At 33.7% G+C, this 15,461-nt stretch overlaps 1 protein-coding gene across 4 annotated transcripts; it reads right to left on the bottom strand.

The window, feature by feature from the left end:
* Positions 1-5,377: 5,377 nt before the first annotated feature.
* On the bottom strand, positions 5,378-10,770 carry LOC118035567 (uncharacterized). 4 transcript variants are annotated; one of them, XM_035041161.2, is made up of 4 exons: positions 10,681-10,770; positions 8,763-10,141; positions 5,956-8,051; positions 5,378-5,746 (listed from the first exon to the last, which is right to left on the bottom strand). In XM_035041161.2, the coding sequence occupies exons 2-4, from the start codon at positions 9,807-9,809 to the stop codon at positions 5,482-5,484; spliced, it is 3,408 nt and encodes a 1,135-aa protein (XP_034897052.1). In that variant the 5' UTR covers positions 9,810-10,141; positions 10,681-10,770; the 3' UTR covers positions 5,378-5,481. The 4 variants fall into 4 exon arrangements, with proteins under 4 accessions (XP_034897052.1, XP_073263998.1, XP_034897055.1 ...); XM_073407897.1 differs by having other exon boundaries at positions 8,763-10,136; positions 10,681-10,731; XM_035041164.2 differs by lacking the exon at positions 10,681-10,770 and adding an exon at positions 10,577-10,652.
* Between the last annotated feature and the right edge of the window lie 4,691 nt (positions 10,771-15,461).

Genomic DNA, 15,461 nt, shown 5'->3' with positions numbered 1-15,461 from the left:
GATGGTATGCGTTTAAATCTTAAAATGGTTGAATAAAAAATAAAAACAATAAGATGTATACATAAAGCAGGTTAATTTGGCTACCATCCAGAAATGCTATCTGTACCTAGCCTGCCGCTAAGCTGCTCACAAAATTCGATTGAATGGCCAACACAAAAATTCAAATCCTTGCTAAAGCTAGCCTGCTAGCATCATAATTATATGCATTTTTCCTCCTTGGATAATGCTATTTGTAGTTAGTTATAAACTACAATAAAAATATTTTGAAAAGAATATACACTCACTTTATGTTAGTAAGATCATCTTGGAGTGAACTATGGTAGTATATTCCAATATATATATATAATATATATATATATATATATAAAAACTCATCCTCGCTACTATATTGTTCATATTCATCACACACACACAAACACACACACACATATATATTATCTACGATGAAGTTGCAGATCGTAGATTAGAAGTTCATGCAGCGAGGTCAACTTGTGATGGATATGGCGTAGAGGACTCTTCAAGGATGGTGAGCATGGCCGATTCTTGTTCATCTGCACCATATCTGAACTTTATATGCATGTAACAGTCCCATGGCTTTATCGAAGCCATGATAAAGATTGAGAATATTACTTAATTTCAAGTTATTGACTAAGTTCCTTCTGATGAAAATTTATAAGTTTTTGCCGGGTCTGGAGTTTATATCTTCTTGGACAGCTTATTTTTCAATGCTTGAAATTAGTTCCGTGAGAGATACGGGTTCACAGTTAAGATGGACTGTAAAGTTCACTCAGATACAAGATTCAGATAGAGCTTGCATCCATCTAGTTTTCCATTTGGCCTGGGCATACAACATGGTACCGAATGCATTATTAAATAGGGATTGCGAAAATTTTGAATTTTTTTAATATATATATTTTTTTGATGTATTGATATTAAAAATAATTTTTTAAAAATAAAAAAAATATTATTTTGATGTATTTTTGAGCGATGAATACCTTGTAAAACAACCATTACCTTACTCTCAAACATCCCAAGATCTAATGGACGACCGAAACCTAGACGGAGCTTATTCATGTGAGGCCAACATCTATACTTTTTTTTTTTTTTTTTTAATGTGGATACGAGTCAATTTATGCATATCTCGACTAATCTTACGAGTCCTGAAGTTAACGACCATGTAAGTCTCTAGTAGTCCTGAGGTTTATGGGACTTCAATTGATGACTTCTAGTGAATAAACCTATGACTGACCAGTTAAACTATACCCTTCAGAATTGACCAGCAGCTGTACTTGAATGCACGGGTCTGGTTAAACCCAGTCTACTCGCTAGCAACCAAGATGGCAAAACATACATGCTTCAAACGAGTATATTCCCTTTGGCCACATGTTCCCCAAAGATTTATCTTTTAACACTACTTTTACAATGACTCTTTGATATTCTAGGTCTCTGTCTACTACTAGTTCCGGTAAACACATTAGAGATCCTATCTTTGAATGGACACAAGTGGGTTCAAGGCTATATGAATAAAACCTTAAGGTATAAGTCATCCGTTTTTATTACTCAAACCTAAATATTCCTTACAACTAAATAAACATACGCAACGTCACATGGCTCTTATCTCCTATCGAAAATGACTTAGGTATCAGAGGTCCTTAATGTTAAGGTTTCTGATAAGGAAAATGCTTCAGAGAAGGAAAATTATGTTCAGGAAACAGAGAAGGAAACTTATGTTTAGGAAATCCCATATCAAGCTCCCTCATGATCTGTCGTGATCTGCAGGCAATCTTGACAAATCTGATGCTATAACTCTTGAAGAATATTTGCTGTAATTGTGTATATCTCCTTGTCTTACTCTTTTACTGATGTATTTTAAATACAAGCCAATTTACAATTTGTTTTGCTTATGTTGTCAACTATATAGAATAATAAAAACTATATTCCTCCTTGCAATTTTCTATCTCTTAACCCTTTTATAGAACATGTTTTGTAGGTGTTTAAGTTGTCCGATCCCAATTCTCTGAACTTTCTAGTACATTCCAACCTTTAAAAGACAATTTCTTACAAGTTTTCAGCATCCTCAACAGTTCTCATTCAAATATGGCAACTCATGCTGTAATTTATTTCTGAAGGAAGTCAAGGACTTTAAAATCCTGAGCTTCTGAATATTGTTTGGTCACACCTGCAGGGAAAGAATATGCCCGCCTTAATTTTTATAGATTATTAGGGTTTTGGAAGGTGGCGAGCTGCCATCATTGAAACAAGAAAGTTTGGAGTTTATGTGGGTCCGAGACACAATCAAGCACCAAAATTGTAAGAGTCTTATCCTCATCATAACATCATCAACAGTGTCATTAAATTAAACAAAGATTAATAAAAAAATTCATGAAAATAAGTCCAACATTTGGCCAGCCATGATTGATCCAATAACTACAAAAAACTTTTCCTTCTCCCTTTAATGATAATGACAACCAATCATGTCGACCTTCATGAACTATCCTCAACCTATCATTATTGACCCAACTTCAGAGGTAGATGATTTCGATCGGTCATCTAACTAAATTTTGGATAATCTAGTATGATTCTGAAGTTTCTGATTTTTATCTGCAAAACTCAACAGAAGATAAAACCGTATAACTAGTTTTTTTTAAAAAAAAAACTAGAGTGCCCGGATTCTATCATAGAAAAAAGAAGTCATCGTTTTCACTTATTTCACCTAATAAATTGGTTGATTTTGGTATTCATGGATTTTATTTGAAGAAAGTTAATAATTATTAGTGAAAATAATCAAGTTTGACCTGCTAGATTTATATATTGTTGTGTTCTTTTATTTTGTATGGAATTATGTGTAATCTGTATTTTGTTGGGAAAAAAAAAAGGTAGAAAGGGAGAAGGTGAGCTTTGGATATATACTTTTACCATTCTTTGCTTTCGTTGAGAAATTTTAATTGCAACCACCACACCACTATTACTGTATATGCTTTAGCTACACACAAATATACAAGTAGTTTTTACTCCCAATCTTAGGAGCTGCTGAAAGGAATTGGATTTGGCAGGAAATAATCAAATAAAATAAAAATTATGCGTGTTAATAAATAAATAAAAATTTATTATTTATAACTAAATATAAATTTTAAAAAAATCAAGAAACAATAATATATAAAAATATTTAATCTTGTAAGATGAGATATTTATTTAATTATGTTTGCTAAATTTATTTATTAAAATTAATTTTTTATTCAATTAAATGATATTAAAAAATATACACATATATTAAATTGATTAAATAAAATAAAAGTGAAAAAAATATTATTCAAGGTTGCATATATTAGAAATATTATCTAAAAAGAAAAAATATATATATTTTCAATAACAAATTTGTTATATACAAAAGATTAAAAAAAACTTATAGATGAATGAGAATAAGTTTTTCAAAAATTAAATACGCACGACACAATAAAAAAAACAATATTTTTCCAAAAAAGGTTAAATGAGCAGAAAAAATCATAGATGATGGATAATAATTGAAACATCAATTTAAAATTATTTAAAAATACATGTTAAAAAAAAATATTTCAGTTAAAAAATAATATTATACAAAAAATAATAGCTTGAATGTTGTGGTTTAACTCGTCAAACTCATGACTCGGATCATGAACTCAACCGTGTTCAATAAAAATCTCCCTCTTAATTTTATATCCAACCTAAAACAAAATGGTGTAAAAAAGTCCATGACTCGCAGGCCTATGGCCCAGCACGCTTATGCCACAACAATGATGAGCCCAAGTTCGTTGGCGGGCCTTAGCCTGAGCTTGTTTCTTATTTATTTATTTTTATAATCTTTTAAAGGGGTGGACAATGTTTGGCCCATTTTTTTTTTTTTAATACAATAAACAACATATCATCTGCAAGCCCAGATTCTAGCCACTATGGTTGTGGCCAAAAAATCAGGGCAACAACTTTTTTTTTGGCCAAAAAGCGCAATATTTAAGTCATTTTTCAACCTAAAAACACCTTATCAACATTCTTATAATATGTACAAATCATTCCATCAACTTTAAATACTAAAAAATAGCCTCAAAAACCAAAATCAAACCAGGTTAGCTTTGGCTTTGTCGATTTAGATTTGATTTTTCATGTAATATTAAGGCTCCAAACAAACATCATGAATTCCCTCTTATCTCATAAAACTCGTTGACTCCAATAAATCCATTTTGGCGGCCATAAATAGAGTGAGCGATGACTTTCTCTCTCCTTGTTAGAATCTAGCAACCTCCCCACTCTCCTTTATTTAATCAGAAATTGAAAAATAACACAAATAAAATTGTATACCAAAATTGATTATTTAAAATCTAAATGAACCTAAATAATATAAATTACATTATTTAAAAGATCAAGGACCTAAGTGTATTTGTCATACAATCTCTATTATCTAAGCTCGCACAACAAGCTAAATAGTTTATGACATAATGTTTACCGATTAACCAAGTGAATTTGATAGTTTTCATTAAAGAAGACTTGGGGTTAAAAGCTACCTCTCCTGAAGCATAGGTATTTTGTTGACATTGTCTTCCTTCATCTACTTTGGATTTTATCCTCAGAAACCCAATAATTTCTCATCAAAATTGTCTTTTATAGGTTGATTTTACACAATTTTAAAACCTTTTGCTCTGAATTAACATACCATTCATAAAAACAAATACAAACATCTAAAAGCTTGTTCATAAAATAATCATTTGCAGAGCCAAAATATTGATAAACTAGATCATCATAGAGCTCTTCCCTAGTTCCACCGCACAATGTCTACAATTAGTTGGTGTTCTTTTTTTCTTTTCATTTTTTTAAACAAGATTGTATCAGCGCCAAGTGGAGGATGAAACCTATCAAACATTTTCTACAATGTTCATTATAAAAGTTATTTGTGGCCATGACAATGATAAGTGAACTTGGCACTCAGAAAACAAAAGGAGAGTCAAATTAAGAATTATTTCAGTCTAATAATTTAAGTTGTTAGATAAGGATCAAAGACATGACTTATATTATTTTCTAATACACTTTAAAAAAAAGCCTTTTAGGCTGCATAGGCCCGTATTATTTGGGCTGTTAATTAGATATTAATTAGAAGAGATAATAAAACAATGATGAAATTTGAATTCGTGATCGTTTGATCATTAAAATTTTGATGATATGTCAAAGAATTATCTTAATCTAAAAATTTGAGCTATTATGTAAGGTTTCAAAAATATTTTTAAACTATTCACTAACATATTCTCTGAAGTAAAAACTTTTTAGGCTTTAAATTTACATAGACTTAGACTATTTTATATTTAATTTTTTATTAATTAGAATACGAATAATGAAATTTAAACGTGTGATCACATAATCAATAAAATTTTAATGCTATATAAACTTAAAAGATAATGTTACTTTAAGGAACTTTACTCCTTGTTTTTAACTTCAAAGTCTCACATTGCAGCTAATAACTCAACTAGTCTTATTATTGATGGCTCTGCAAATATGTCTACTCGTCAGCAAACTGCAAACACGCCTACAGGCCGTGGAAGTTTTCGAGAGAGGGGGCGTGGCACTCGTCAGCAAACTGCAAACACACCTACAGGCCGTGGAAATTTTCGAGAGAGGGGGCGTGGCGGCTATCATTGTTCTAGTAACTTCACCTCTTATCACACTGGACGAAGACAGTTCAATCGGGAACCCCTTTACTGTCAAGTTTGTGACAAACCAGGCCACACTGCCAAGAAATGTTAACTCAGCTTTGATGTTATCTATGCCAATTAGATAGTAAAATATAATTTATAATATTCTCAAATGAGTAAAAATAAATCGTATTCATAATTTCAAAATGACATGTTTACAAGTATTGATTCAAGGCCAGCATGAAGAGTAAACTATATAAAAGGACATAAAAAACTCATCTGTTCTCATACCTGATTTACTTACTTTCTGTATCTACCACCACAACCACTACTACTGGAAGCTTTTGAACGCTCGGACATACAAGCATCTACTGACGCTAATATTTGAGAATCAAATTTATGCCCTTTCAAGGAGGCCCTGACCTTCCTAACCACTTGTTGCTTTATCACCTTACGCTCCATCATTGACAGATGCTTGCATTTGTCCATGCTTTCGAGAAATCCGACTATTGTTTCGCCAGATCCCCCGGTGACCTTTTCCATTTTTACAAGCTTCTCCACCACCTGTGATGACAGCATTTTCTCTAAGCAGGATTTATTTCCTAGCTCAACAAGATCCAAAATGCAATGAACATTCACTTCTCGTGTCTTTATTGATTTTCTGTCTAATGATTCAACCATCCTATCCACTAGACCTGTTTTAAAGATCTTATGCAATACAAGGATCCCACCATTTCCATAAAGCATTTGGTGCAGTGCTGTATAGCCTGAATCCTGCAGCTCCGCAACATTGCATTGCATCATCTTAACTAGCTCGGGGATAATTTCATGGTCTAGAAATTTCCTAATGCAAGGTTCTCCACCAGACAAAGCTAGCTTCATCAGTAAGAAGGCAGATTCAGATCTCAGTAAGTCCTGTTCTGAGTGCCTACTTTGCAGAAGTTCTGATAGCCTTTTGACTAGGGGACTTTGTAAAATCATTTCTCTGATTCTAGAATCTACTGCCTTCTCAATAATTGGTATGAGATCTTGCATTGCCTGCAATATCTGCTTTATATTCCCATCTGATAGGTTATAAATGAGATCTTCAAAAGATTGTGTCTTCGACGTATGAGGAACAGTTTGATCTGACAGAACAAAAGTTTCTAGACGAAGCCTAACTTGCCATGGCAGAAGATTTAGATTAGATGGATGAAGAGAACCACTTCCAGGATTGCGAGCCACCTCGTAAAATCCCTTCAGTGTGACAATAGCATGGTGTTGTAGAACTTCAGATCCATTCTCAAGAAGTTCAATAAGTTTTTTCTCGATCCCAGAAGCGAACATTCTCTCAACAGCATTCGACTTTCCAGCTTTGGTCAAAGAGTTCAACACTGTGAACAAGCTCTCATGCAATATCTCAGAACTGGGGGAGAGCAAATCAGCTAGCTGGTTAAAGGGAATGCTCTCGAGCACCTTATCAACTGTCTCAAGGCTTCCAAATTCCGCGAGCTTTGCAAGGACGATTAATACATGGATTTGAGTTATGGGGTCCTCCTCACATTCCTGCAGTGTTGTTGCCAGCTTATTGATTGAACCAGTAGTCTCAAGGGAAGGAAAATAATTGCAGTAATCACTCGTACTGAATATATTTGTGATGGCTTCTGTAGTCACTGCAATGAGACTCAAAGAATCAGTTGAGATCAAGTCTGCAATCCTAGGGCCTAGTATTCTACTAAACCTTTCCCTGCTAACTTCGAGCTCAGACATGGATTTGCTAGCCATTAAAGCTTGGATGAGTGCTTCTAAGGTAGTTACCACCTGCTTTTCTTCCAAGACATTAAACAAAAACTCCGTCCTTTCTTCAGCAATCCTTTTGACGTTTTTTTTTCCAAAAATAAGCAGCCAAGGACAAATAATAGCAGTTTCTTCCGGTGAATATTCATTTAGTAGTATCTCAATAGAGTCATCTGCCTTGCTATCTAGATACAAAGAGACCATGTCGTGAACTAGGTACAAGGGATCCATCTCCGTTTTAATCAGCAAAGAACCTTCAACAAGCTTGCAGACAATAAGAGGGAACAATCTCTCCTCCCCAAGAACAGACCAAACAGCCTCCAGACAAGCTTCCGGTACAGGTGCTGCCCATGAAAGGGAAGCTAGAGCTATGAAGAGCCTTTTAGAATCTCTAGGCATAGCTTCCAGACTGAACTCAAATGACCCAAAAATAGTTAAGGTGCTCTCAGATTCCTTTTCATTTACATATGAGACAGGACCAGGTGCACATGTGGCAAAGGTTGATAAGTTTGTGATGGCCTTTTCCCACTTCTCAGCTCTTACTTCTTTCCTGAGAGCTTTACCCATAACAGCAACTGTCAGAGGGTGGTGGCCACAGCGTTCAAGCAAGGTCTCTGCTACGCCCTGCCATATAAAGAAGAAAAAATATAAAGAAAGATCCAAGAATTTATGAATGAAATCAGCAACGTGACACCACCTTTTATGCCTAGTTAATTTCTACTTGGATGTTGCATATAACTTGTCTGCAAACACAAGGATGCAGTCCATATATGTACATGTGTGCGTGTCAAAAATCTTTTAGCAGAAATCAATTAGGCTCACAGCTACATTAGCATCACTCAAAATGAGAATTGTAGAAGTTTGATAGTAATGCACTTGAAAATTTGCACAGATACAAAGTTGTCTCGCTTGCACATGCAGAAAAAAAATATTTCATCAGAAACAAGAACACAAAATGCTGTAATTCCCTTCTTCAAGAGTTACAGCATGCAAGTGTGCAAGTTCATATTGTAACCACAAAGAAATTGTGACATTGGACCTATACTAGAGAAAAATGTGTGGACAGAGATTCAATAGAGAGGTTAACATCATTTCTTCAGTGGTTTGTAATCCTGAAAGAAAATTCAAAGAGAATCTCACAGATGACAAACTTATCATGTAAAAACTGAAACAGATCTTTGAGTGTATTAAAAGAAAATAAACAGGCAATGCACAATAAAAACTGAGTAGGAGAAAAAAACTGGGAGAGATGGAAAGAAAAATTAAAGTCCGAACCACTTAGAAAAATTTACAAGAAAGGAAAAAAAAAGGAAAGAGGGTTTATTTGACTCATACCGGTAGTTCTTCCACGCTAAGGAGACTGTGGTATTGAAGGATTGCCTTGCTTATCTCCCTTGTGTCATCTTTGCTCAACTCAACCTTCTCGGCTTCTGTTATTTCACAGACAGCTTCATTTCTTGTCGTCACTAAATACTTGCAATCATTATCATACAGCCGTGCAAACCGCTCAACTATATCCTGCTCCCACACATCATCAAGAAGTATGAGAATGCTCTTTCCATACAGTGCTTCTTGAAGAATACAGCAAACATATTCAAGATCTCCATTATCTTCATCTCTAATCTTCTTCCAAAATCCAATTTGCACCAGAAATTTAGAGATTTTTCTTGCAAGACGTCTCTGGTATTCATCCTTATTTCCATTGCAAGCATTTCTACTACACCATTGGCCAAATCCAAGTTCAACTGCTCCATCCACAAACTTAGTAGGAGGGTTAGAAGCTACTTGTCGAGCCAAGCATGACTTTCCGATACCCGATAACCCAACAATTAGAAGAACCCGATGAGAAACTTCTTGTTCCAATAAGTTTCTCACAAAGTGGCATTTACTAGAAATTGGCCATCCTAATTCAACCTTTATTTTCAATCGAACTGGGACATCCTGTGCTGTTGATTCTATCACCTTCTGAACATGTTGGGCAAACCTTTGAGACTCAAACCACCAATTCAAATCATCTCTAATGGTATTTATCAGTTTGCTAAGAGGGTCTCCCGCCATAGAACTCCACACGACCTTGGCCAAATTCTTTACCCTACTTCTTGACACAATCCTTCTTGCCTTCATTATGTTTGGATGCATTCGTTCTATCAGCACATTCAAGCTTTGGATTTGGTGATCTAACTGGGGGTTATGAAGCTTGTAGACATGTTTTTGCTTAATTTGACGCGTCAAGTTCTCAAGATCATGGACAAATTCCTCTAGCATTCGGATTTTCTTAGGAGCTTCATCAAGATTCCTAGAAGCCTGATCTAATGCACTGACAACCCCTACCATACTTGAGATTATTTCTGTTGCAGAAGAAATAACTTGCAAAGCTTCCATTGCTACTCAGAAAGACAGAGCATGCAGTATTCCCAATATTCTTCCACTGTATAAATGTCACCAAACCTCTAGTCATGTTTGATACAAAACCCCAACTGATCCAGGGTAAGATGTAGAATTCTCCTCATTTAGGAGGAAGAAACTGGATTGTTGCAGTGCCCAGAAAATAGAAGTTGAACCAGCAACAGCAACAACCCAGTCTAGCCAAGTTGGAGAATGAGTTAAAAATTCAAGATTCAGGGAATTCTCACAACATACAAGAGGGCAGTTTCAGGATACTCCAAGAAAATCCATATCTTGTCCACGGAGTTGTGAAAATCAACTCTACTAATCTAACCAAAAGAGAGAGAAAAAATTCAACTCCAGAAACAAATTTGATGAGCAAAACTTTCCAGGTTAATTATATCAATGAAATTTCTTATGCTAGCTGATCCAACAGATTAAACACCAAGAAAAGAAACTAGCAATAAGAGTTCATAGTTCCACAAAAGATGCGCTTGGAATTAGAGAATTCAATCAAGTTAAAAGCTAAGCAGAAACCATAATCCACTGCCTATCAAATACACAAACTCTCCTTTAAACCTCCTATGTTTTTCCACTTTAAATTCAATTATCACCACCTACTCATTCATTAACAAACATTTTCTCCAACTTGTTAAACAAACATTATTCACAGAAAGGAAAAACCCAATTCAGTGCAGATGATCTACATCCACTCTAAGAGTAGAAAAGCAAATACAGCAGAGTCTCTGATACAAGTGAAATACCGTAAAAGAGAAAACTCAACCCAGCTCCTAAATCAAGAAACTGAAGACCATGCAGGTTTGACCTTAACATCAACAAAAGACGTTTATTAGGGAATTATTCATACCGTATATGCGACAGAACTGTGAGAACAGTCTCTTACTTCTCCGACGTAGGTTTGTCCATTATGTGACTGTGACAATCCGTCAAAATAGGCGGTCGAGATGATGCAAATGTAAAATGTTGTTAATTATATATATAAGCGTTTGGTACCTGTACTCTTCATTTGTTCTTAGCGTGATCCCTTTTATGCTTTTTTTTTTCCAATACGGTCCTTTTTCTCAATGATAGCATTATAACTCTCCCTACTAAAAAATATAGTAATTAGCAACGGACTATTCCGTTGCAAAAACTATTAAAATCCGTTGCTAAATTACTTTAGCAACGGAATCAGCAACAGCACAAATCGGATGCAGATTTGTCATTGCTAATTTTTTTGCAACGGATAAATCCGTTGTTGATTTTGCAGCAACGGAAAATCCGTTGCTTACAAATAGCAACGGATAATCCATTGCAAAACTAGCAACGGATTATCCGTTGCTAGTTCGTTGAATCAGTAACGGAGAATCCGTTGCTGATGCCTGCATCAGTTACAATCACCAACGGAGAATCTGTTGGTGATTGTATTATTAAATTTTTATTAAATTATTTTTTATTTATTTATTAAAATGATTTTTAATTAATTTATTTATTTATGGATATTTTAAAAGTTGCAGAATATATATAACCAGCATAAATTACTATTAAAAATAATTATATAATTAATAAAAAATAGAATAAAAATAAAATTCATATTATAAAAATTTAGTTAAACATGCATTAATACAATTAAGTTCAAATACAAAAAAAAAAAAAAAAACAACAAAAGATACAATCATGGTGCTGGTTGCGAAGACGAACCATGATATTGTGGATCGTCACAAGATTGATCAGGATATAAAGGTCGAGGTATAGGTCGATAAATTGGTTGAGATGTGGGACCCATACGTGTCATTATTTGAGGAGCCATATGTGGCGGTATTGATGGAGTCAAAGGTGGTGGCATACCTTGATCAACATTTGATGTCCCGCCATGATATCCAAGATTGTTCACAAGATATTCTTTCATGGAATCCATCTTCCGTTTCATTTCAAAAATCAAATCATCTTTTTTCTTTATCTCCTCTTGCAATGCTTGATATGATGAACTGGGATATGATGACTCCACCGAGTAGGAATGTGATGAAGAGCTTGTACTAACTATAGATTTTGGCATACGAGGTGCACCATATACCCTACCCTTTGTAACTCCTCCTGAAGCCACACACCAAGCTGCTCCATCAAATGAAGGATGATTTTCCCGATTAGTTCCATACTTTGAAATCATCTCCATTTTATAATTTTCCTACAAATAAAATACATGCAACAATAAATTAATTTGAATGTTAAATAATACTTGAGTTATATTAAAAAATAATCAAATAAAAATACATACAACCACTTTTTTTTACTTGTTGTCGACGAAGCTACCAGACTGCTTAGTACTTTGATGCAAAGCTGAAAAGACATCATCCCATGGAGGTTCTTTTCCACCAGCTTCCTCTTGCTTTCAAGATTAATAAATATTATAAAAGATAAATATATAAATTTTAATTCATTATCTTAAGCATAAAAAAAAATATCCTTACCATGTTAGCTCGATATGATGCAAATGACATTGTTCCTCCAGAATGAGTGCTTATTTTGCCATCTGTTTGGGATAATCGATTCCTCCTAGCAGATTCAGACCTCCTTTGAAATTCAGGGGTGGACCAAACATCTTTGATCATTTGATTCCAATCATCATTGTTTATCCAGGCAGGACCTTTATCGAGGCAATCTAGAATATTTGTTGTGTTTTCTTTTGACATGGCTTTCTTGCGAGCTCGTGTCAATTGTTGATTCAAAGCTATCCTAGCCTTATCTTCCCAAATATTACGAACAATCGACTCATCTTCCTCAGGAAAGGAATATTTTTTCTACCAAATAATATATATACCAAGTAAAAAGAGTGCACAAAATTTCAAATTATATAAATAATTAATCATATTGTGTTATCTTGTTCAGAATTTGCAAGATGATGTAATAACTAAAGAAAGTAAATGATATTAAAGAGTAAACAAGAAATAAAAACAAATTATAACACAAATCAGTCATAGCTATTCAGATGATAATTTTCATAATGCTACATTAAAGTGATCAAAATTGAAAAGAATATTATGGCAATTAGTGTTGGTTCTTACCTTAAACTCTCTAAAAAGTTCATCCCTGCACATTGAATCTACTTTTTCCCAAGAGTGCCATGCTCCCTTAAAATTGGACCTCAAAATATCTCAAATTGCACGTCCATATGATGCGTTATTGAACCTGAAAATACATAATAACAAACTTATATTAAACAAATAATTATACAATAATAAGTAATTTTTTTCATACCTAAAAATATAACCTTAATCAGTTAGTTATTAAAAAGTTGAACTTACTCTGTTGTTCCATACAAACAAAGCTTCTTTTTTTTTTTGTTATTGGATCTATTGGCGTGTCAAAACCCTTCCTTTTAACAATTTGATCATAATTGTATGGAGAAGATGTTGAATCGTGATATGATGGAACACCATCTTGATCCTCATCACATACACCTCTCACATTACTACCGTCTCCCTCATCTTCATCTCTAATGTTCACATCATCATCATCACCATCAACTCTCCCATATAAATTATGTCCTCCATAAACAAGTTGGTTATCTCGAGAGAAACCTCCTCGAGTTTGAAGCAAATCCTGAAAACGAAATCCCTCACAATATTGATATCCATCAACCCTCCCATAATCATGTTGAGGAGGATGTGTACCCCCCAAAGTAGGTATATAATACTTATTTGCGTTTTGATACACAGGTTGATGAACTGTGGATCATTTGTTATTATACCTTGATGTAGTTTGAAATGATTTGGATGAAGTGGACTTGTCACTCCTTGATGTGGACCTGTCACTTCTAGAATCTAATATGGATCCTCGTCGAGGTATGCTAAAAACCAGAAAAAATATATACATTATCATATGAATATATACAACATAACAATAATAGCCATCACTCTGAAAAATATTATACTTCAAATAAAATAATTACTGCAACAAAACCAAATATGTAAATAACATCAAGACAATTTCATTAAGCATTCCTTGTAATGACAAAAATCAGCTATGAAGTTTAAATTGTAATAAGCCAATTAACACAAACAATAATAAAAAAAAAATTCTAAATAATTAATTAAGCAGAAATCAAAATTTATGAGTATGCTTACCTTAATGTTTGGTCCTATAAATCAAAACAATGAGTAGGAAAAACCCTTTCTTTCACGCTTCAGCACCTATAAGCAAGAAAATGAATCACAAAATAAAATATAACATCAGAATCACAATTTAAAGATTGATACTTGAAAGGTTATAAATGGTTTCAAAGGTCAATGAAAATGATTTATGTAATGTGATGCATAACACACACTTGAATAAAATAATAATAAAAAAAAAACATTGAAAGCCTAAATATTGTCAAATAATATGAAATCATCCAAACATATAATAAAGATAATTCATTACATATACTACGAAATATAATTAACTTGTGCTACTCATTATTATCATCACTCCTAACCATCACCACCATAACAATCATCCTCATCATCATCATCATCATCTTCTTCTTCTTCAGCATCACCATCACCATCTTCTTCTTCTTCTTCTTCTTCTTCTTCTTCTGCTTCATCATCTTTGTTTCCCCAATTTATGTCAAGTTGAATCAATTCATGTTGCCCGATTTCTTCATAATAAGATGATTCAACAAGTATATTTGGATCATCAAGTGTTTGAGTAGGAAGGACAAGAGATGGTTGAGAAATCTCATCTGATTGATCAACATCAAATGATCTCACATTGTTTGCATCTTCAATAAATTCACCCATATCAACATTATAACGACTTCTAGCAGTTCTCTTAATAACCGTCCACCATTCAGATGATTTATTACCAGGTGGATATGTATAGTAGACTTGTTGACATTGTTGTGCTAACACAAAATCTTCATTTCCGTGTAGTCGAGATGTATGCTTGATTTCAACCAAACCATTCGAAGGATGCACTCTAATCCCTCGTCTTGTATCATACCAATTACATTTAAACATAAATAACTTGCACTTACTCCCCAAGTATTTTAGCCGAACAACTTCTTTAAGCATTCCATAATAATCACGTTCATCATCATCATAACAACTTCCTTTCACACAAACTCCACTATTCATTGTCTTTTTAAAACGACCATAACGTTGAGTATGAAATTTAAAACCATTCACATAATACCCATTATAACATTTCACTGAAGTTGAAGGGCCCATAGCAAGTCCAAAGAGCTGATTTTCAATTCCGTTAGATTGGTATTCCACCTAGCATAATAGTTAACTCCATAAGAAATAATAATTTAAAAGCCCCTAATAATATTTTTAAAGTAGCTAATTGACATAAAATATAAATTGATTTTATTAAAATACTTACATTATTTTTTAACCAATTTGGAAAGATCGTTTCACATAATTTTTCAATTTCACCATCACTCGCATATGGTTGTTGTGACTTTAGCTCTTATCGACATTGCCTAAAATTTTAAAATGTTAAAGTTAATAACAAATTATTATAAATTTAGTACAAAATAATATTTCATACTTACTCTAAATAAGGCTTCAGTTCTTGACAATTGAATATCACATAGTTATGCGCAATTTGCATTTCAGCATGTGACAACTGCCTTTTATAAAATCTTTTGGATAATTTTTTCCC

Source organism: Populus alba, chromosome 3, assembly GCF_005239225.2.
Source record: "Populus alba chromosome 3, ASM523922v2, whole genome shotgun sequence".
In the NCBI taxonomy this organism is placed as follows: Eukaryota; Viridiplantae; Streptophyta; class Magnoliopsida; order Malpighiales; family Salicaceae; genus Populus; species Populus alba.
The sequence above is the reverse complement of the archived record's forward strand: the minus strand, read 5'-3'. Positions and strand labels throughout refer to the sequence as shown.

Bases quoted from the DNA above. Each gene is read 5' to 3' on its own strand.
- LOC118035567 (XM_035041161.2), bottom strand. From the start codon at position 9,809: ATGGAAGCTTTGCAAGTTATTTCTTCTGCAACAGAAATAATCTCAAGT. The intron at 8,052-8,762 runs GTATGAGTCAAA...TTTATATGGCAG, and splicing joins TTAGCGTGGAAGAACTACCG to GGCGTAGCAGAGACCTTGCT. The intron at 5,747-5,955 runs GTAAGTAAATCA...ATTTCTTGGCAG, and splicing joins TGTGGTGGTAGATACAGAAA to TGTGGCCTGGTTTGTCACAA.